The sequence below is a fragment of the Notothenia rossii genome (genome assembly GCF_949606895.1).
Source record: "Notothenia rossii genome assembly, chromosome: 9".
NCBI lineage: Eukaryota > Metazoa > Chordata > Actinopteri > Perciformes > Nototheniidae > Notothenia > Notothenia rossii.
Window position 1 is genome coordinate 73,556,369 of NC_136907.1, and position 22,798 is coordinate 73,579,166.

The window sequence follows — 22,798 nt, forward strand, 5'->3', positions numbered from 1 at the left end:
TGTGTGTGTGTGTGTGTGTGTGTGTGTGTGTGTGTGTGTGTGTGTGTGTGTGTGTGTGTGTGTGTGTGTGTGTGTGTGTGTGTGCTTGAATGTGTGTGTGTGCCTGCGTGTGCCTGTGTGTGTGTGTGTGTGTGTGTGTGTGTGTGTGTGTGTGTGTGTGTGTGTGTGTGTGTGTGTGTGTGTGTGTGTGTGTGTGTGTGTGTGTGTGTGTGTGTGTGCCTGCGTGTGCCTGCGTGTGCCTGTGTGTGTGTGTGTGTGTGTGTGTGTGTGTGTGTGTGTGTGTGTGTGTGTGTGTGTGTGTGTGTGTGTGTGTGTGTGTGTGTGTGTGCGCCTGCGTGTGTGCCTGTGTTTGTGTGTGTGTGTGTGTGTGTGTGTGTGTGTGTGTGTGGGGGTGTGTGTACCTGTGTGTGTGTCATGCACCAGTGACAAGTGGTATTGACAAATCGTTTTTATGGGTTGTTTTTTCCGCTGCGGGTGCCTGGTGTGTGGAAATTGTCCGGCCCCATGGCAAAGTACATTTACTAAAAGTTCAAGTACTTAAACTTGACTTAAGAACATCCATGTGATACTGAGCTGTACCTTTGCGACACAATATTTAAGAGGGCCATATTGTATGTTATGCTTATCATATATAAAATATAAGGCATTGCAGACCTACTGTATTATTTGCTTGTTCTTGTGAGCAACTCAGTATTCAGAGGTTTTTACATAAATGTGTGTAAAAAAATTGCTATAAATATTTCAGAAATAGTGTACTTCTCCTAAAAACGTTTCAAATACGTTACGTCTCGGATTATGATGTTGATTACAAACCCATTTGCTCAGTTTATACAATTTTAAATCTGCTTTATACGTTTTTGCTGAGGTTAAACGCAGCACAAAGTACTTCTTTGTTTACCATTGAGGCAAGCCAAGAACATGTCCACAAATGTTCAAGGTAGCATGGAAGTCATTTCATGTACAAATGGTCATTTTGTGAGTCATTTAAAACATTCAAATATCAACTCTGATTATTTTTGACTGACTGCTTCCCTAACACTCTCCTGATGTTGTTAACCTCCCCTCACCGTGTAAGGGAAATCCTTCCTTATGAATAATGTGCATGCATGATTTGATCCCAATCCCAAAATGGTCTACTTAAAATGTCCTTAGATCAAATGAAACCTGTTATAACCTCCTGCTTAAGAGAGTGCAGATAATTCATGAGACTGAATCATTGATGCGAAGGTTTGGAAAGCTGCTGAGTGTGTGTGTAGGGTGGAGGTTCATACCATCAGGATGGGGAAGTTCTCCTGTCCGGCTTTGAAATCCGCTCTGTTGCATAGCCCGGCCACGCGAGACAGAGCAACCCAAGTAGCAGAGCTCTTGTCAAATCCTAAACCTGAGAGAATAGAAGCAGTTGTGTTAGACTGTGTTTCAAGGAGGACTCGTGCAGTAGCTACTGACTTAACCCTTGGTTTCAAACAGCACTGGATATTGAAGCTAAACAACAGAAAGTCGAGCAATCAATTATTCCTCGACAAGATCCCCAGTCTGAAAAATGGCATACATTTTTAACCGGGATGTGTCGAAAAATAAAAAGCTGTTTGGACTATGAGCATTTCAGTTGTATTCTTGCCTTGACTCTCTGGAGTGGTCACTGTCACTCTTAGTGTGTAAACAGAATATGATAGTATTAGGCAACATCAGCACTAGTGGCGAGAGTTGTTGAATTTGACAAAGCCAGGTGCGAAAGAATCCAAAACCTGCAACAAATAATCCCTGCTCCTGGAAAGTGAACACACTGTTCTTTCCGCACTTGTTCCAGCGGAGCAACCTTCATCAGCACTACAACAGAAGCTATTTATTGTATGATTCCACATTCGCCCACTCAATACTCATTGGTATGCATACACCTGTTTCGGTTTCTTCCAGACCTTTTGCTTATTGCTAAAACATCCTTTGAAATGTGGCACGGGTTGCCGCTGAGACAGGATTCGGATTGGTTCCACGGCAACTCTGGCAGAAGACATGTTTGTACTGTAGCTGATGGTTGTGCCGCCCACTGCATACCGCTGCTCAATTAATCCAAGCGCTAGAGCAAACAGAGCTGTCTGTTGGCGGCGTGAACATTGGAGAGATACATTTCAGCAGGTGGTCATTCCTTCCCGCTCTGTATTCCCACACACTCTCCAACTTTCCTTCCAGCTATCTCTTTCCCTCCCTTCTCCCTAGGCGCAGATAGATCTCAAAGGGTTCTTTATCTTACACTAAACAATAGCTTGTGTCGAGTACACGTTATTCATGATATGTGCTATTTCATAAACTAAATATTTGGCAGCACATAGTAGTTTTATCTTAGCCGTACACTATCAGCAGCTTCTCGTCATTACTGAAGCATTGTGCCTGACGTCTTTATGGGGGACTTGGGAACACACACATTGAGGCGAGAAAGGAAGTGCATCTTTGTCAGAGGGCTAGGTTAGGATTGGGCTAGGTCAAATGTGAGAAGAAATTACCGAAATATACTTTATTTCTTTGCATGTTTTATTAATTAACTGTCAGTGTTTGAACCAACAACATGGGTTTGGTTTAAAATACATACATTTTAATATCCCTTAGAACTGCCATAAAATCCCACGCATATATTCATTTACAAGTAACAAGAATGTCCAGCTGCAATTGTATTCATTTGTGCTATATTGGACATTTTAATATACATACTATTTACTTAATACTTATTCAAGTATCTTTCACATGAGTGGGAAAATACTGAATCCTTCTTTCCCACATAACACCATGATGTGTTTGAATTTAGAACTAACTGTGTGGCTCTGTATAACCACATAGAGAGCTGTTTTAGCACCAGGTTGTTGCAGTCTCAAGGACGCAGGTGTTTCAACGGCTCCAACTTAGAGAGACAACACGAGCATCTTCCTTCAGACTTTGCAGACTCTTGCTGTGAAGATGTGCCTGTAATGTTTGGATCCTTTTCTGCGCAGAAGAGCTCATTAAATATTCAAAGACAATCTCTTAAAGGTCACCTATTACGCAAAATCCACTTGTTCATATCTTTTCTACATCAACATGTGTCCCCTCTGTGGAAAGAGACTCTGAAAGTTTCAGGAACAAAGATTCTCTCTCTTTTTGTCCTGATCCATTTCTATAAAAAACCTGTCTGAAAATGAGCTGATCAGATTTTGGCCACTTTATGATGTCATAACGATGTTTTGGCTTGTGTAACCATTAGCCAATCAGCAACCAAGGTAACCCCCCCCCCCCCCCCTTATCACCTGAATCTCCTCCTAGAGCACCATTGAGTTCTCTTTAACCAAATCTCTCTCAGAGGGGCGTGGGGAGGGGCTCCTTATTTTCATCTAAAGTAACAGACAGAGAATCAGCACTTTTGAAACAGGGCTAAAACAGAGGGGATTATGGGTAATGCTGCAATGACCTGTTTGGTGTTTGGAGCCAAACACTTCAGAGACATGTTTTGTATATATCTGGGACCTATAGTATATGATGAAAAACAGTATGATAGGGGACCTTTAACTTGAGTCTTTATTTCTATGAGATATTTCCACCACAGTGCTCCTCTCACATCCTCTGCACGTGCCTGCTCCTCCCTCTCCTTTCATGCCTCCCCCTCTCCCTGTCTCACCCGTCTGGTCCTCAGTGGTGTCCGCCTCGTGGATCTGGTTGTCGAACCACATGTGGGCCACGGTCATGCGGTTCTGGGTCAACGTGCCCGTCTTGTCGGAGCAGATGGTGGAGGTGGAGCCCAGAGTCTCTACGGCCTCCAGGTTCTTCACCAGGCAGTTCTTCTTGGCCATTCGCTTGGCAGTGAGAGTCAGACACACCTAGGAAAACACAGGGGGGGGGGAGGGGGGGAGGAGAGGATGGATGATGGTTAGTCGACGAGGGAAGAGAAAGCATGTGTGCGCACCGGTGCGTTCAAGTGCTTGTGCTTGTGAAACCATGCGTGGTCCAGGTGCTTTACAACGAAAGAGCATGTTGGTGTGTCTGCATGTGTGTCTGTTTGCATGTATTTGGTTGGCTGGTTAACAGCAGGTGCACAGGGACATACAAAATACAATGAATAGAAACATCCCATATGTTGCGAGAGACACATCGTCGCGCAACGATTCAAGCTCTCTGCATTATTTACAGAGCAACAAATGCAGCACAAACATTTCCACCCACGATTCACGGCGTGTCTAAAGCGAAAGCAACTGAAGAAAACCAGCCACTGGAAGTTCATTTCTTTTCTGTGGCCAGTGAAATGTCGACTGATGGCATTTCAAATGCCAGCTGGCATCCACCTCAGCTCACACTTTGTTTATTGTTGCAGACAAAGTTAGATTTACTTCAACATTTGAGCAACTCCAGTAACCGTTGAGTAATAAATCACCTGCTTTGTTGTGTTCTGTAGTATCATTAGAGCTAACATTCACTGAGGGTAAATTAGTGTTAGCAAAAGCACAGGTGTAACTAATAACATTGACGATGGCTCTGTGTCATTTAGGGGTGCCAGTAAACCATGACAGTGCGCCGGGTTATATAAGGGCTCCACAACTGGCACACGCAACGCTGCAATAATCAATATGTTGATGTTAACACTGGATTAAATGGCTGCATGTAATGAGAAAACAGCTGCTCAAGGTGTCAACCCCGTGGAGAATCAACACACAACTCTGCATTCTCCCCCAAGTACTGAAGAGCTTTTTAGCATAAACTCTAGTTCCATCAAACCCCATTTCAGAAGCCTCAGGCAGCAATTTCATCAAACGAGCTCATTTAGCCAGCGTACCTGATTACCTGCCCAGCACCGAACAGCAGACAGAAAAAAGTTAGCAACTAACTTGTGAAGAAACCAACGTACACACCAAGCACACACAAAACCAAATGTCTTGTCTAACAAGGCGGTGAGATCAAAACGGAGGCAAAAGGAGAGTGAATATTAGATGTGAGTTTGTTTAGGGGCCTTAGAAAGGACCTTGAATGAATGACAACTGTTAGCTTATATGCTATTCAAGTAAACAATGAATTATATGATGTATGCCACTATATTTATAGGCATATCAGACGGTTACTGTGTCCCAGAACATCTGCTTGTTCAACAAATAACAAAGATTTGTGTTACACTTCTCACTAGAGCCAGTTTAACCCCTTTTTGGAAAAACTCAATGTTAATTTTCAATGAATGTGCTCAGTGCTTTTGCTTCTGAGTAGTTTTGGGTGTGTTTATCAGGGGTGAATTTAGTGATGTTGAGGCGCCAGGAAAATAGCTACCTTTTTAAAAATGTATCGAACTCCTAATACTTAGTTAGAACAAAACAAATAATGAAAAGATAAATGACCATTTGCACAAACCATGTTTAACCTTTCTTTGTTTGTGTGCTGCGGGCAATGTATGACTTCTCCCCATGTTCACTATTCCCAGAAGCTTATCCTGTCCTTGCTACAAAGGGACCTTGTTTACAAAGGGACCTTGTTTATTGTAAACAATACAAAAAAGAGGGTGGGTGCTGGTATATAAACAAAAAAACATTGAAACAGAAATCCAGATATCTTTCTTGTGAGGGACAAACCCACACACACTACTCACAGTGACAGTCGCCAGCAGGCCCTCAGGCACGTTGGCCACGATGATGCCGATGAGGAAGATGACGCCCTCCAGCCATGTGTAGCCCAGGATGATTGACAGGATGAAGAAGCTCACGCCCAGGAAGACAGCCACGCCCGTGATGAGGTGGATGAAATGCTCGATCTCGATGTTGATGGGCGTAGGGCGGACTTCCAGCTCTGACGCCAGCGTGGCGATGCGACCCATCACTGTATGGTCCCCGGTGCCAATCACGATGCCATGAGCGCCACCTGAGAGAGAGGAGGGGTTCACTGTCAGTTCAACACATGCATGTTATATGTCAGGAAGCCAGAGGTGGGAAGTAGTGGAGTACAAATACTTTGTTACTGTACTTTAGTACATGTTTCTGGTATCAGTACTTTACTCCACTACCTATTTTTCTGACGACATTTTACTTTTACTTCTTACATGTTGAACACAAATACCTGAACTTTCTACTTCTCACATTTTCCAAACAGGCTGGTTCCTTTAGTCTGAATGTGTGTTTGGTGGCGTGATCATTATTATTTAGAGTCATTGCGTGCCAATGGATTTGAACACGTTCCGTGTATCCATCATTTCCTGGTCTTCTCTAAAGAAGAGGGACCAATGGAAACGTTGTCATGTTGCCGTTGGTCACCATGGAAACATTCATTAGCTAACAATGACATTATTGTTCTATTAATATAAAGGGAGGTCAGGTACTCTTTAAAACAGCTGCTATTTATGGGTACTTTTTACTGAAGTACATTTCAAAGCCCTCTTTACTTTTACTTGAGTAAAGAAGTTTAGTCAGTATTTTTAAACACGAGTATCTGTACTTCTACTTAGGGCTGCTCAATTAATCGTATTTGAGTCACGATTACGATTATGGCTTGCAACGATTACGAAAATAATGTAATCGAAATAAAACGATTATTTTTGTATTATTATTAATACTTTTTTTTTTTTTTTTTGGGGGGGGATTTTCAGTTGAATTATACTTAACGTTCAGGGTAATCAACTGTTAAAAACATACTGTTCAAAATGTTTTTCTCCAATAAATGGATGTTTTCAAAGTCAATGAATAATCAAATTTAATAATCGCAATTACAATTATTGACCCAAATAATCGAGATTATGATTTTTGCCATAATCAAGCAGCCCTACTTCTACTTGAGGAAAGGATGTGTGTACTTTTGCCATCCCTGCAGGAAGCGGCAGTTTAACACATTTTACACCAAGCACAAGTTTCACAGTAGGCAGTTGTCATTTTTCTTTACAAATGGTGCCCATTTATTTTGTTGAAGAGAGCTCTTTAAAACAAGATGTCCAGCCCTCAGCCCGTTGATAGGAAAAGTGATGCGCTGGATAAATAGTGGTGATGGATGGAGGACGATTACAGGTGTTGGTCAGTGATTGATGGGCTGAGGAGACACCGTGCTGACTGAGTGAGTGAGGGGAGGAAATCATGTAAAATACAAATGTGTAATGTGCAGACCTAAGCTATTTCCTCAGTTGAAAGTGGTTCCAACAAAACAATTCAAAAGGAAATATCTGGATTATACAGAGCAACAGGGGCAATGTTTCTAGAAATAAAATGCTGCTACTGATTTTTTTTTAATATATTTCTATTGCTGTAAGCACCACTCACACTGTATTTGAATTTTAAATCTCGGGGGCCAATATCTACAAACCTGGATACATAAAACCCAAATTATCTGCTGAGCTAGAAACCCCTAAAGAGGAAATATGGTGCTTTTATGTCCTTGAACACAACCCAGCTAGCTAGAGGGAGCACAATGGAGTAATAGACTCAAAGACAGCAGACGGCTAAACATTACTCTCTACATAGTTTTACTACTGATGCAGAAAATGTACAGATATATGCTTGTTTTGTTACGCTGGCATATAGAATAAAATGATTTATCTTTAAAATAAAGTATAATGGGCTTTTGAACGACTTGCCTGAGGAGGAGAAACCTGTCAGCTCGCTTTGAGTCATTTTTAAAAACGGATTTTTTTTGGAATCGCTTATCTGTTATTTTAACTTAATATTCTGTTTTACTCTGTGTTAAGATGCTGCTGTTTAGTTCCTTTTCTCTCTGTTTGTTTTTTTACCGGTGTTCTGTTTTATGTGAAAGCTCTTTGTAACTATGTTTTGAAAAAAATAAAAATACAGTTTATTGTTATAATTGTTATTTTAAAAGTCCACGCAGACAATAATTGGTTAGAGACAGAATTTGTCTCCAAATAACGTACTTTGGATATGAACACTTCTCTTTATATTCCACCTACATTGGAATATATGTAGAAATTAATAAAGTTGCATATTTCTTTAATAGAATAAAAAAGAAAGTCTCATTAAAATGCTAAGTGCATCACCATTTGATGATTGATAGGAGCTGAAACATCCACTACGATTCCCAACAGTTGAATCCCAGATGGAAATACTCGTTAAAAATATCAATGCATTAAATATTCAACACACGCTACTATTGCACGGAGGGCTTGTCTAATGAAAGCACTGAAACACACTCATGGTCAGGCGGAAAGGTAGTGTTGATGTCCAGATGGTTTGAAAAAAAAAAACACTTTTAGACGTGATAAGAGACAATCTCAGCCAGATGTGACCTACTGACCCTCGACGCAGTTGGTGGAGAAGAAACAGATGTTGCGGGTTTCCAGAGGATTGTCATGTGTGAACTCTGGGGAGCGAGTCTGAGGCTCCGACTCTCCCGTCAGAGACGAGTTGTCCACCTTCAGAGGGAGAGGAAAGTGAGTGAGACTGAGGGAGGGAAACAGGAGAGAGTGACAAGGTGAGAAGGAGGACAGCAGCACTTATCAACAACAAGCGCAACAAGTCGAAGCAAGTCCAAACGCTTTTCTGTTGTCTTTGTTATTTCCCTCACGTTCCTCTATAAGTGAAGAAATGCATTCAATTGATCGTCTACGAAGTCCAGTGGGATGAACTCAAGCTGGAAAGTCGACATTTGTATACTACAGGGAGTACTGTATGAAAAATGAAAGCAACCCTTAACAATGTAAAATAAATATAACATTCAGCTGCATGGCTCGTGTGGGGATTTCATATTCAGAGAAAAGAACTCTGTATTTTCTAGATTGAAGTCACACGTTCACATGAAAAATCTAGAATATTTCCTGAGATTAAAGTGGGGAATTTACGCTTATCTAATTTTACAAGAAGAAAATTGAAAAGAAAAGTTTGGTGGAGTTTTGTGTAGTGGAGAATAACATCAGAAAGCTGTAAGCTGTGGGCGGGGGACTTCAACAACATGCTGAGTACATAAAACACTTTCAAAAGTCTCCGTCATATGTCAAGAAATATGAGAATGTCAAGCTGGGGAACAAAAGTAGCCACTTTGAGGTTGAAGCGTTGGGTTTGGAGTGAAATATGTCAGCAAGGGTTTAGCTTGAATTTAAAATGTGCAAAAGTATCCAACATTATTTTTTATTTATTTAACTTTTATTTAACTAAATACAAGCATTGAGATCAAATCTAATTTTCAAAGCTGACCTGGCCAAGAAGGCAGCAACGTTACACATAACACAAACATATAAAATACAGAGAACATACGAAAAGCAGTCACTACATGGTGCACATTAGGACAGTAAGAAAGGTACTTATTAGCGCAAGAGCAGCTGGTGGTAAGGACCTCAGACAAGTTCAATTTAAAACATGCTATTGAGACCGTGCCGTCAGTTTGAGGCGTGATTGAAGGTCATTCCCAGACCAAGGACCATCATAAAGAAAGACTCCTTTTCCCAGCCTTAGTCCGCACAGCAGGTGCCTGGACCCGTATCCAGGCACTGGATCTGAGGTTGTCAGAGTCACAAACTGGGGCAAATCTGGCACGTATGTAGAGTGGAAGCTTTCCTAAAATGGCTTTATAAATGAATACCAACCAATTATAATAATAATCCTTAAAAGTTTGTTGATTAAGATGACATTCCCATAATCATGAGCTTTGTTTTTGTGCTAATTAGCAAATGTTATTATGCTAAAACCAGTGCTGTACGAATTACTTGTGTAAAATCTTACTTACAAGTAAAAATGACAAAAACATTTGCAAGAAAATATACTTTACTTACAAAAAGTAGTGTACGTAATATCCCATTTCAGATTAATATATATATATTACATTAGAATTTGACATCTGATGCCCTCATGTATTTACAAAGGCTGGTGAATCTGGAGCTAATTTGAATAACTTGATATACCGCTGCTGGATATCTTAACCTTTAATTATATATATTATAATTTATGTATTAGTTTATGTATTTTTTTATAAACCACATTTTGGAATTTGTAAAATAACTAGTAACTAAAGCTGTCTGATAGTTAGTTTAGTTCAGTCTAGTGGAGTAAGAAGTTTAATTTTGGCTTTAATAATGTAGTGAATAAATATAAAATAGCATACAATGGAAATACTAAGGTAAAGCACCTCAATATCATAGCACTTGAGTAAATGTACTTCATTACATTACACCACTGGCTCTAACACTAACTAACTGCTTTCACCTCTTAGAATATTTTACAAATTGTACCTTGGGTGTCATGAAAGGCGCCTTAAATAAAATATGTTAGAGCCAGTATTTTGATTTGATAAGAAAGGCCACCTAATTGTGACGTCTGTAGTCAACACAAAATAAAAGACTACAATTCCCACGGCACCTGCTCTAAAGTGACGGAGATGGGCAACCGGCTAGAAAGACACCGTCGAGGAACAGTTTTTAACCGTTAAACTACCCTTTAAGTTATTAAGCCTTATCAAGAAGAAAGAATGCCTAAGTTGTTTAATTTGAGTTTTGCTTATTTGTTTTAAATATTGTAAAGGCCTCTTTTCTTTGTTGCACATGTAAAAGTTAAGTTATTTAACACATCTCTTAATACCATCCAAACCATCAGAGGCCAAGCAACTCTTCAAACTGTAAGTAACACACATGTCTGTTTAGGGCGTCTAGTGGCTTGATAGATAAACAAGGAAGGAAGCCACGACAAGATGTATTATTATTATTATTATTATTATTATATTGAAAGAAGGTGTAAAATAGCAAGTCAGTGTAATCCCACTGAGACCTCCAGTGCCCCTCCCCCTACCTTGCACCCGCTGGAGGAGACCACTCGAAGGTCAGCCGGGATGCGGTCTCCTCCTTTGATCTCCACCAGATCTCCCCGCACCACAAACTCAGCATTGATCTGCATCTTCTCCCCCTCACGGATCACCAACGCTTGCTGGCATGGAGAAAAAAGGGAAGAGAGGGGAGAGGGAGGGTGCGAACAGAGAGAGGATTTAGTCAGAGGAAAGGAAGAGCCGGGGGGTGCAGAGGTATATGAGAAAGGAAGAGATAGCGGGAGTGAAAAAGCCGGAGAAAAAAAGACAGGTAGTCGGGAAAGCAGACAAGAAAGCGGAGTGAAAAAAGCCTAAATAGATTAAAGTATTAGGTAATCGAAGTGCTTAGGGGGGGGGGAAACACGAGGGGAGTTTTTATGCAAACACACTCACAATCCAAAGTTGGCTCAAACATTTATTCTTCCTTTGTGCAAGCTTATTAGGTTTCCACTCAAGTGAGAGTGTAAGCCCTACTTGAGGGACAGCTTATTGATTCTAAAAGCTGTGAGAGTACACCAAACAACTCAACTTACCTGTGGCACCATTTTCTTGAAGGAGTCCATGATCCTGGAGCTCTTGGCCTCTTGGAAGTAGGAGAAACAGCCGGTGATGATGACCACGGCTGACAGCACCACGCCCAGGTACAGCTGAACGGGGCAAAGCGGGGGCCACACGGGGAGAGGTGTCATTATCCACTGAGTTAGGTTCATGCTAGGCTTTTTTAGGCAGAGGTAAAAAGGGATTTACAAACCACAAAAAGGTTTTAAAACAGCAAAACCTTAAAGGCTGAGAGTTAAGAGCAAGAAAACCTCAGTGTTAGATTTAAAAGGAAAAGCCACCTTAAAGCTGGATTATCGTGTACTAGTCCTGTCCCTTTGGATGATTCAATGTTAGTCTACATGAACATCTGTCTTGCCAACCCAGAAAACCTTCAAACGTGAGTCTGATCTGCGAGGCCACCAACAGCCCTGTTCCATCAAAGTGATTACATTTCCAGTTCGGAGCCAGCGTCTGATTTCTAACCAATTGTTCGTGTTTCCAGCTCTCAGCACCAAAAACGAGTTCACATGATAGGAACCAAAAAACTGCCAGACAACCAGATTCACACAATTAAAAGCAACATGAGCTTTGCGCGACTTAAAGGTCACCTATTATACAAAATCCACTTGTTCATGTCTCTTCTACATCAAAATGTGTCCCCTCTTCTTCATGTCTCTTCTTCATCAACATGTGTCCCCTCTTCTTCATGTCTCTTCTACATCAACATGTGTCCCCTCTTCTTCATGTCTCTTCTACATCAACATGTGTCCCCTCTTCTTCATGTCTCTTCTACATCCACATGTGTCCCCTCTTCTCCATGTCTCTTCTACATCAACATGTGTCCCCTCTTCTTCATGTCTCTTCTACATCAACATGTGTCCCCTCTTCTTCATGTCTCTTCTACATCAGCATGTGTCCCCTCTTTTTCATTTCTCTTCTACATCAGCATGTGTCCCCTCTCCTTCATGTCTCTTCTACATCAACATGTGTCCCCTCTTCTTCATGTCTCTTCTACATCAACATGTGTCCCCTCTTCTTCATGTCTCTTCTACATCAACATGTGTCCCCTCTTCTACATCAACATGTGTCCCCTCTGTGGAAAGAGACTCTCAAAGTTTCAAGAAGAAAGACCCCCTCACTTTTTGTCCTGATCCATTTCTATAAAAAACCTGTCTGAAAATGAGCTGATCAGATTTTGGCCACTTTGTGATGTCATAACGATGTTTATTCTTGTGTAACCATTAGCCAATCAGCAACCAAGGTAACCCCCCCTCCCCCCACCTTATCACCTGAATCTCCTCCTAGAGCACCATTGTGTTCTTTGTAACCAAATCTCTCTCAGAGGGGCGTGGGGAGGGGCGTGGGGAGGGGCTCCTTATTTTCCTCTAAAGTAACAGACAGAGAATCAGCACTTTGGAAACAGGGCTGAAACAGAGGGGATTATGGGTAATGCTGCAATGATCTGTTTGGTGTTTGGAGCCAAACGCTTCAGAGACATGTTTTGTATATATCTGAGACCTATAATGAAGTAATGAAAAACAGTATAATAGGGGACCTTTAAATGGTGACGTAATGGCGAGGCACTATTTGGTCTTCTGGGCGGTGGGAAACAAAACCAGTTCGCACTTAGAACTAAATGAGAACCAAACGAGCACCAGTATGGCACTAGAACTTCAGTGGAAAAGGGGTACAAGAGATATTTAATCTGAACTGGAGCCTGGATGATTTATTTTGGTCCTTTTTTTATTCTTACTTCCTCTGAATATTTTCATTTTCACCAAGCTGTGTTGGGCTCTTGGCTGATGCAAACTAGACAGCCAGGTTTTATTTTGGATGAAAGCGTCTGCCAGCTGCTCCGTACTGTATGTCCCGGACTCCTGGAAAATTAAATTCTTTAAAAGCCCTGAAAAGTTTCGCTTTCTTTTGAAGGTGCTGCTTTCATTTGACAGCAACAGCAACAGACTGTTTCGCTTTTTTACACTTGAATGCATGTTTTTATGGCTTTTTTAGGGTAACGGTGCAAAATGTTCTGAACCAGGAAATACATTTGTATCCTCAGAAAATCTGTGTTTACAACATTGTCCACTCTCAAGGTTTCGTCTTCACATGTTTCTTTTTGCAGATTTGAGCTCTTTTGCTTGCTTCTCCAATCGGGAGAGACTTGTTCTTATTCACCAGTTTTACACAAATGCAAACACAACATCTGTCAAGGCAGGTGAGGTGACACATTGGAATGTACTAAAGTTGAATGGATTTCAATAATAAACCCTGAATTTCCAGACACATGAATATTAAAATATGTTGTGTAAACTAAGCAGCACTTTTAGAAAACCTGGCGATAACAAACCTTTTTTTTTCTCACACTGAAGACAATTCCTCAATAGACATCAAATAATGTTAGAAATGGGTTTAAGTGAGAACAAAGCGATGTGTGAAGTCCTGTTAGGGGGGATTTTATTCTTAAATAACTGCTTGTACATTATGCAAAGGCTCAAAGTGCCAAATCTGCAGGCAGTCGGGGCTTTTGAAGTCGCAGAGCATCCAGCTGTACATACTCGCTGCCGAGATTAAACGGGGGAGATTACACTTATCACGTGCGTTCATGCGCGTGTCTATCTGTACAGTATGTTATTGTATATTATGCAAGGGTTTAATGCTGTCTGGGGTTTGGAGAGCGTTGAATGATGATTGCGTAATAACTCAGAGTCATAAAGTGCAGTATGGATGGCTGCTTGGCTCCATTTGCACAGCGGGTGGTCTGAGTATTTATCGCTGCTAATGCCACTGACGGCGGATGATTTTACGTCACATTCTCCGAGGCCGGCTCTATGCCTTTGTGTGCTTGTAATTCTCTGCTTACGAGGATCAAATGGTGACGAGCTTCAATGTGTTTTTTACGTTTCCGTTGCTTTTCAATTTTAATGCTATTCCTTTTCGTCCTGCTTTACAATTTTTTGTGTTTCCTTTCGGGATGCTTGCTGTGCGTTGGTAAATTTGAAATAATTGTGTTGCCATTTTTGCAAGGACTCTGGGGAAGGAGATTTAGATGTCAAGAGGACATTCTGATTAAGTAAAGGTCATGATGAATAATCTCCCCACAAGAAGATAAACCGTAAGGAAATCACCAAAATTAAGTATTCAAACACTTTCTGGTCCCTGGTGGAAGGTTAACGATTCGGTTTAAGGATACCAAAATTAAATTTGCATGCTTTAAAATCATTTTATAATATCATTTCTTGATTTTTTTGGTGGAACTAAAATGTTATTGACAGATGGTATGATCATATTGAGCTATCTTTTGCAAAAATCTGTTGTCATAAATAGCAACTCAGCTATTTAGGGTTTATTTGACTTGGAGGATAAATCTTTCTCAGAATACATTTTTACGCAGCCAATACCAATATTACACAAGCTGCAGTGTGCACTTTCATTGAGGGATATGCTTGGATGAAACTCTCCATAACTGTTAAATGTAATTCAGAAATGTGTATGTATGAACAGGGAATTTGCACCCCTTTATTCTGTATACGATTCTAAAGTGGACAGAGCAACAAAAGTGTCAAACCTATTGGAATATTATTCAACATGCAGGGAACAAAAGCTTATTATTAGGTTTGTTAAGATGCTGCTTCAGAGGGAAATAGCTTTGGAGAAAGCGTCAAAGAAGTATTTACAAAGAAGTATTCCTTAATTGAGTATATCCCTTTTTTTTTCTGGATATGCCTAAATCACAACCCTGGAACCGACCATGACTGATTTCAGTAACTTCAATCAATAACTAGATTCAGAACCTACATTTAGACATGGAAATAAAAGGTTCGTTTTACATGGAAGAAGAGTTTGGTTGGATGTAATGCAGAACGTCGCATTTGTACTTCAATTCAATCAGTAATGTGTGATTTTTGCATATGTTTACCTATCGTAATGTATATTTTGAGGTTGAAAATATTATATTTTAAAGGGGACCTATCATGCAAAATGCACTTTTGTACGTCTTCTATACATGAATATGTGTCCCCGGTGTTCCATGGAACTCACCAAGTGTCAGAAAACACAACCCTCTCTATTTTCCTCCATACCCAAATCTCTTAAAAAGGGGCTGCAACGGATCTGATACAGACTGATCCAGATTTGAACACTTCTATGACGTCACAGAAGTGGCGCTATGGCTATTGGGCCAACTCCACCAATCAGGAGGAGACAGCCACGGACATTTCCGTTGGAAAGCGCTGGAGACGCTGTAGTACATATGCCAGGCCTGTAGGTGGTGCTGTTCTCACAGAATCAGCCCATGATGCAAAGATTGTGTTAAATTGAGCGAAATGAGGAATGGCTAAAATGCATGATCTGTTTGGTATTTTGAAAAATAAAAAGTATAAATATGCCTTATATAGGTATGGTCCTACACTATATTATTCAAATATAGCATGATAGGTCCACTTTAAACATTTTGGTAAGTGACTGGACCAAATCCCTTACAATAATTTAAATAGGTTTTTGTGCACCTAAATGGTCTGCAAAGAGTTAAAATCCCAAAGACGGAAAGGAAAATGAACATAACGCTGCACACAGTCAGAATTGCATGCGTGGATATGTCCATGTTTATGTCTCTATGTCCCCTGTACCTGTTTTATACCTGCAGCTGTCTTTGCCCCTGTACCTGCATCTCTGTGTGCCTGCGAGTGATTAATATGTGAGGTGTGTGCTCGTACATGTGTGCATGTTTTACAAGCAGTTTCTCACGTTGTCATTGACCGCCTCGTCCTCTGTGGCCACCTGGATGGAGTAAGCCAGGAAGCAGAGGATGGCACCGATCCAGAGCAGGATGGAGAAGCCGCCAAAGAGCTGACGGCAGAACTTGACCCACTCGGGGGTGGTGGGCGGTGGGGTCAGGGTGTTTGGACCATCCCTTTCCAGAACCTCCAGGGCTTTGGCGCTGGTCAGGCCCTGGGGGAGAGCAATTTTTAAGAATGAGTCTCCTTTTTTTGCATCTGTTTGAAAAATTGTCACACACAATAGATTATAGATAGATCAATAGATTCATTTTGTGACTATAACACGAAATGCCGTGAGACTGGGTTGACTTTTTCTACACTAAAGGGTGTGGTTATTAAACTGGCCTTATTACAAAGTGCTTAGCATGTCTGTGGTGAAAAACGTTTCCCATTAACGTTTCTAATAATACAGTATGATAAAACATTTATTTTCAGCTTCATTAAAAAAGATAGGTTACTAAATGTCAATTTTAACATCAATTGATCAAGAAATAAGAGAAGAAAGCTAAAACTGTGTTAAGCTAATATTATTGCCTCTAACTTAAAGGGGACCTATCATGCAAAATGCACTTTTGTACGTCTTTTATACATGAACTCGTCACCGGCTTGAGCTTCAATATCAGGATACATGTTTTTATTATCCTTGCAAGAATGGAAGTAGTCATCACATACAGAGCATTTGGTACAATTTGTTCCAGATCAGTGTCCTTCACACGATATACAAGAGAGGGAGTTTCACAGTCACAAGATGGAGGAATACCGGTTCAAAGCAGTATTCAATGTTTAGTTTTAGATTAGCTAAGGCAGGGGAGTCAAACTCAAATACACAGTGGGCCAAAATTAGAAAATGGGTACTAGTCGAGGGCCGGACTGGTTCAATGTTTATTGCAGAACTTATTGAAATGAACTTATTGCACAAATTAAACCTGGAACTAAAAAAGCTTAAATTATTGCCTATAAAAACAACATTAAACATTAAATAATCAGCTGCATTCATTTCTTATGGCTCTATCTGCAGCTTTTCCAGAGTCATTTCTTATGGCTCTATCTGCAGCTTTTCCAGAGTCATTTCTTATGGCTCTATCTGCAGCTTTTTCCAGAGTCATTTCTTATGATTACATTTTCCCACAGGCCAACAACAGCTTCAACAAAACTATTTCCCTCAAAGAACAAACCAAACATGCCCTGTTGTCTCAAGAAAAAAAGTGCAGAAGGAAACATTGAAACTCAGTGTGTTGCTCTGTGATGCTATTTCAGAGACTTGGCATCTCATCTTAGGTGCAAGTTCATCAATGTTTGGGCTCAGGCTCTGAGCTGAGGAAACCCTCAGGATGGAGTGAAGGTGTGCGTGTAATATACCGGCGGGCCAGATCTAATAGTAATAGAAATGATCCTGCGGGCTGAAATTAAATCCACCAAGGGCCTGATTTGGCCCCCGGGCCTTGAGTTTGACACATGTGAGCTAAGGCCTGCGTAAGCAATAAACATGAGAGTCATTTGGTTATCTCCATAGAGGCTGAATCAGCATGTTAATCACATAGCTATGCCTAACACAGTCCTGATGCTCTTCTATCATACATCCTGTTACGTACACAGCTACGTAGGGCCTTTGTTATCATGTGTACTCTGATATTAGAAGTACATTCATTATTTTCCCAACAGCTAGGAATCTTATTACAACGACCCCATTTTCACCATGGCTTAAAAAGCTATTTTACTGCTACAGTTGCAAAACATAAAGTGTTCCTGCTTGGCCTATTTAACACTACGGGTATAATAAACTGGGAGAATCTTCTTACTGAGGTTAAGGCAACACAACTGCTGGATTTATTGATATTTTCATTATTTAATTCTTAATAGTGTCATGTTCAAATTATAGACAATTCATGCATGTATTTGAAGAACATTTAGCGACAGATACAATGTCAAAAAACACTGAAATTGGCTATTTTCTCCAGAGGGTAAGCAGGTTTCCTTTGCCATTTTTAAAGCTTGTGATATTTTTTGAGCACCCAAGGTTTCATATTTTTGTCAACACTAATCTCAAAAAGATAAAATCAGTTTAGCTTCAGCTGCAATGTCAAACTTAAGGTACGGAGCAAATGTGTTTACGGCATAAAAAAATGGTGTGATGTATTCGATTCTGCCTCTCGTTGCATCAAAGTGTGTATGTCTGTGTGTGCATCTGTGTGATTGAGGGATTAAAGATGAATGAGGCTGAAGGTGAGCTGAGGACGCTGCCGTGGATCATACTTGACCAAATAAATGTTTGTTCTCAGTTTGGATGTTGCTTACACGTGCCGACACACACAGATCATATCTCTGTGGGCGGTATTGTCGTGTGTGTGTGTGTGTGTGTGTGTGTGTGTGTGTCTGTGTGTTTCTGTGCATGTGTAAATGAGATTGTTTGTTACCCGTGTGAGGTCCACTCCATAGCGTTTTGCCAGATCCTCCAAAGTGATCTTGTGGTCGTCCTGTAGGCAGAACAAAGTTGTTTTAATCTGTTCTTCAGGGGAACAGAAACACCGAATAGAATCTGGTATAATGGTAATTGGCCAGTAACAACGTTTTCTAAGGTAATTTGTCAATGACATAAAATAAATGGGAAACTGTACATATAATTTTAAAGCAAAAAATTCAACGTTTTGCTTTGAGCGATGAGGCGGCATGGCTGCAGCTGTAAAGGGAATTATTAATAACACACCAGGGTCATATAGATCTGGAGGGGATAGCACTGATCCATTACATATCTCTATCTCACTGGGAAAATACTTTATTCTATAGCTGACATGGATCCAGGGAATATGTATACATTATTTATTTCCCATGACAGATGGTCAAGAGGTCAACCAGTGAGGTGCACTCCCCTGAATCTTTGAATCTCTGAGTAGTGCTGAACTAGAGAAGGGAGCAAACCTCTAGCACACATACTTGTCAACCCTCCCGATTTCATTGCCCTCTCCCGGTTTCCTCCCGGGGTCATATTTCTCCCGCATTTCTCCCGATTTCTGACTAAATCAGATTTACACACGACTGTTTCCACTCGGACTTTAATACAGCTACACCATTGTTTGGTTTCCATGGTAACACGTCTCTTTAGTAGCGCGCGCAACTCAAAGTCTGAGAGGGTGAGGCAGATATTCACAGAAAACAGAACAAGAATCGACAACTACTCTACTCTCTGCTCACTCCTTTCCTGTAAAATACAGGTCCAGCCCACACATATGCTCCATCAAGGACGGTGCTACAGGCCGCAAGGCAGTGCACTTACAACTACAATAAGCATGTTAATGTTAATCTAACAGCTCCGGCGATCCACAAGCACCCCCCACCCCCCCCCAATTTTGCATTTTGAAATGCTCCCGATTTCTGAGGTCTAAACGTTGGCAAGTATGCTAGCACAGCACTAGTTAGTTTGTTCTCCAGACCTCTGCAGCTCACCCAGAATGCAGCGGCTCGTCTGGTCTTCAACCTTCCTAAATTCTCCCACACCACGCCGCTCCTCCGCTCCCTTCACTGGCTTCCAGTAACTGCTAGAATCCACTTCAAGACACTTGTACTTGCTTACCATGCTACGAATGGATATGGTTAAACCGCCCACCCCAGCACGTGCACTCTGCTCTGCATCAGCCAAACGGCTCGCTGCACACGCACTGCGAGGGGGACCCAAGTTCCCATCAGCAAAAACACGTGGGTTTGCTACCCTTGCTCCAAAATGGTGGAATGAGCTCCCCATTGAAATCAGGACAGCAGAAAGCTTACACATCTTCAGGCGCAGACTGAAAACTCATCTCTTTCGACTCCACTTCGAGCGATAGAATTACTAACAGAGCACTTACATACTAATAAAGGACTGGCTTATCTAAAGCAGTTGAGTAGCACTTGAAATGTGTTATCTCTATGAAACCTGATGTACTTATGATTCTGTTTTCTTCAAGTTTGTATCTTGTTGGTCGAACGCACTTATTGTAAATCGCTTTGGATAAAAGCGTCAGCTAAATGCAATGTAATGTAATGTAAAAACTTGACCAGTCGAAAAGTGAAAAATACTGCCTAATGGAATATGAATATGTGAAGAGATACTTTCTTTTTTCTCTAATGCCTCGAAAATAATCAACAATCAGAGGATAATCTTAAAGAATTTAAGTGTACGGGTGTTTGCATTTAACAACAACAAAACTGTATCTAAACAACTTTAACTTGTGCATTATAATCCGAGTTGTGTGCTCGCTTATATTACCCAAAAACATGCATTTTCACTCAACCTTTCTAGTAATAACACATATTCATAATCAGTACCCAAAAGCACGATTAGCAAACAGTGTTTTTTTGTATTCTTTTAACAAGATAACACAAGGTGAGTAATTCATACACCAATTTCATGGTTTTATTCTAATTCTGCTGCTAGTTCAGCTACCTTAATATTCTGCAACTGATTTCTACCATGGTATGTATCTATTTTATTCTATTACATCTGTGTTTCGCAAATTTACAAAAACGTTAGCCCCTTTTGTTAATTGTGTCTTTCATCTGCACTGTCTTTTTGCTGTTATAAAGCTGTACTTATCTTAATTACCAGATAAATAAAAGATTTCTGATTCTGATTGGTGGCACGTTTGCATTATTATTCCTGAGCAGCATATTGCAGCTCGAGATTTCCCCTGTAGCTGAAATGGAGCTTGGTTCTGTAGCCACACAAATTCCTGCTAGCAGCTGTCAGGAAGGTGTCAGTCCTACAGCATGAAGGGCTGCTTTGTTCATTCAAAACTAAGACAGGGAGAAATCCATCAAATTCTTCACAAACAGTCCCCTCGGAGGACCACAGCGAAAGTGATTTGGCCACCGTCAACGACATGCCCGAGTGTTCACAGATCAGTTCACTGGTTATGCTTTATTTACAATGTATGCCCTTACACCCAATATTGATCAGCCGTTGTCTGATGGTTGTTTAAAGGAACACTGGGGGGGAAATGTAGGAAATCACTCAATGAAAGAAGTACATGAAACAGACTGATGACAGAACACTGAAGCCCCGAACAACGCTGGAAGTGTTGACAGCATCCAAGCATTTCTTTCCTCCACTAGGTCAACAGGCCAACTTGATAATTGACAAGAGCTGCTTTACCAGAGATAGACCCAGTTTCCATGGGCATCGCTTGGCTGCGTTCTGACAGCACCTCAAAGGGATACAGCTCTGCACAAGACAAAGACGCTGCTCTAACACTGCTGGTGGCCCACAAATTATTCAGCATCTTTCTGAGTACAAAGAAGAGCAGCCAGAGGGTTGGTGGAAGCGATAGAAGAGGACAGGCTGGCTCATCTACAACCGACAACACTAAGCAGGTTGGATTGCCTTTTTTGTTTACTGGCCACTGTTTTCATTTTCCCTGTTTAATATCCCGGTGTCTTTGGCGTGACAGTGTGGGGAGGAGCAGTGACAGCTTATTTTTCTTACCAAGGACACTTCCTTCTTCAGCTCATCCAAGTCCCTCTCCTTCCTTTTCTTCTTCCCCATATTCTCGGCACCAAACTAGGGAAGGAGGGAGAGATAGAGATTACACATTATCCTAAACTTCCACAACAAAAACAAACTGGGTTATTGTGCTTGTAGCCACATTGTGTCGAGCCATTTAGACTCAGCCACGTATTACAAGAGTCAGTGTAAGCAAAGTAGACTTGTGTGTATGCCGGTTCATTTCAGTCTCCTGGCAACATTGGCAAACCATTCACTGAATATGGAGGAGAAAATATTTGTCTCATAGTGAAAGTTCCCTTATTTGTGTGCCTGAGAGCGAGTGTGTGTGTGTGTGTCATGAGCAGTTGGAAGAATGGTGCATCATGGAAATCATCTGCTGCTGTCAGTCTTCTCTTAGCAGCACGTGTGCATGTCAGTGAAGGAGGGATACACACAGAGTGGGAGCGAGTGACACAGTGAAAAAGTAATCAAAAAAAGCCAAAGACGGAGCACAGAGTCGGTGGAGTGCCTGAAATGTGTCTCGCATAGCAATTTCCCCCCACTGTGTGTGAGGAAGATTACCAGCCTGTCCCCCCATAAAGCTAAATGGAATGGGCCTGATGGAGAGAATAAAAAACAAAATTACGTAATTACCCAAATAAACAACAAGCCGTTAACAAAACTTATTTAGAAGAAAAGCCATCATCCTGAAATTATACTGTCTTTAAAGAAAACAAATAAACAGCAGCAGTCTGAGGAGAATCCAGCGCTGCAGACGGGTTTAGAAATCTCAGTAGTTTTCCATGATGCATATCCAAGCCATATGCTGTTACTGTATATAAGTCACAGTAGGAGCACTGCAACTGAGTCATGCATTACAACAGCTTCAACAGGAAGCAGAGGGTTGAGAGCGACAACACAATAAAAACTTTATGATAGATATTTTTAAATGAAAATCACTTACCCCTTTACCCATGCTGAATATCCAGACGTCGGCAGGTTATAATGTGAAGGGTGAAGGACAGCGCTCAGGGGCCACAGCTGAGACCTCTCACCCCCCCCCCCCCCCCCACGTGTGGAAGACACTTGTGGCTTTTTTGGGCCTGGCACCCCCTCACCAAGCACGCTGTTCCTTTAGTTCTTGCAGGGTAACCTAAGTCGTGCCATACCTCTCTACATACTCCTATACCATGGCCTCTTTACACCCAAACTCTCACTCTGTGTGTGTGTGTGTGTGTGTGTGTGTGTGTGTGTGTGTGTGTGTGTGTGTGTGTGTGTGTGTGTGTGTGTGTGTGTGTGTGTGTGTGTT

At 41.2% G+C, this 22,798-nt stretch overlaps 1 protein-coding gene and 1 long non-coding RNA gene across 2 annotated transcripts in view; one reads left to right on the forward strand and one right to left on the reverse strand.

The window, feature by feature from the left end:
* Window positions 1–22,601, reverse strand: part of atp1a2a (ATPase Na+/K+ transporting subunit alpha 2a) — a 48,322-nt gene extending 25,721 nt beyond the window's left edge. Inside the window, exons 1-10 of the mRNA XM_079652141.1 lie at window positions 22,454–22,601; window positions 21,490–21,564; window positions 18,449–18,508; window positions 16,003–16,206; window positions 11,253–11,366; window positions 10,707–10,841; window positions 8,227–8,344; window positions 5,588–5,856; window positions 3,641–3,839; window positions 1,272–1,381 (exon numbers count right to left, since the gene is read on the reverse strand). Of these exons, the coding sequence (XP_079508267.1) occupies window positions 1,272–1,381; window positions 3,641–3,839; window positions 5,588–5,856; window positions 8,227–8,344; window positions 10,707–10,841; window positions 11,253–11,366; window positions 16,003–16,206; window positions 18,449–18,508; window positions 21,490–21,564; window positions 22,454–22,465 (1,296 nt within the window). The 5' untranslated portion in view covers window positions 22,466–22,601. The remainder of the gene's footprint in view (window positions 1–1,271; window positions 1,382–3,640; window positions 3,840–5,587; window positions 5,857–8,226; window positions 8,345–10,706; window positions 10,842–11,252; window positions 11,367–16,002; window positions 16,207–18,448; window positions 18,509–21,489; window positions 21,565–22,453) is intronic.
* Window positions 1–22,798, forward strand: part of LOC307020224 — a 411,310-nt gene that overhangs the window by 250,040 nt on the left and 138,472 nt on the right. The window lies entirely within an intron of this gene.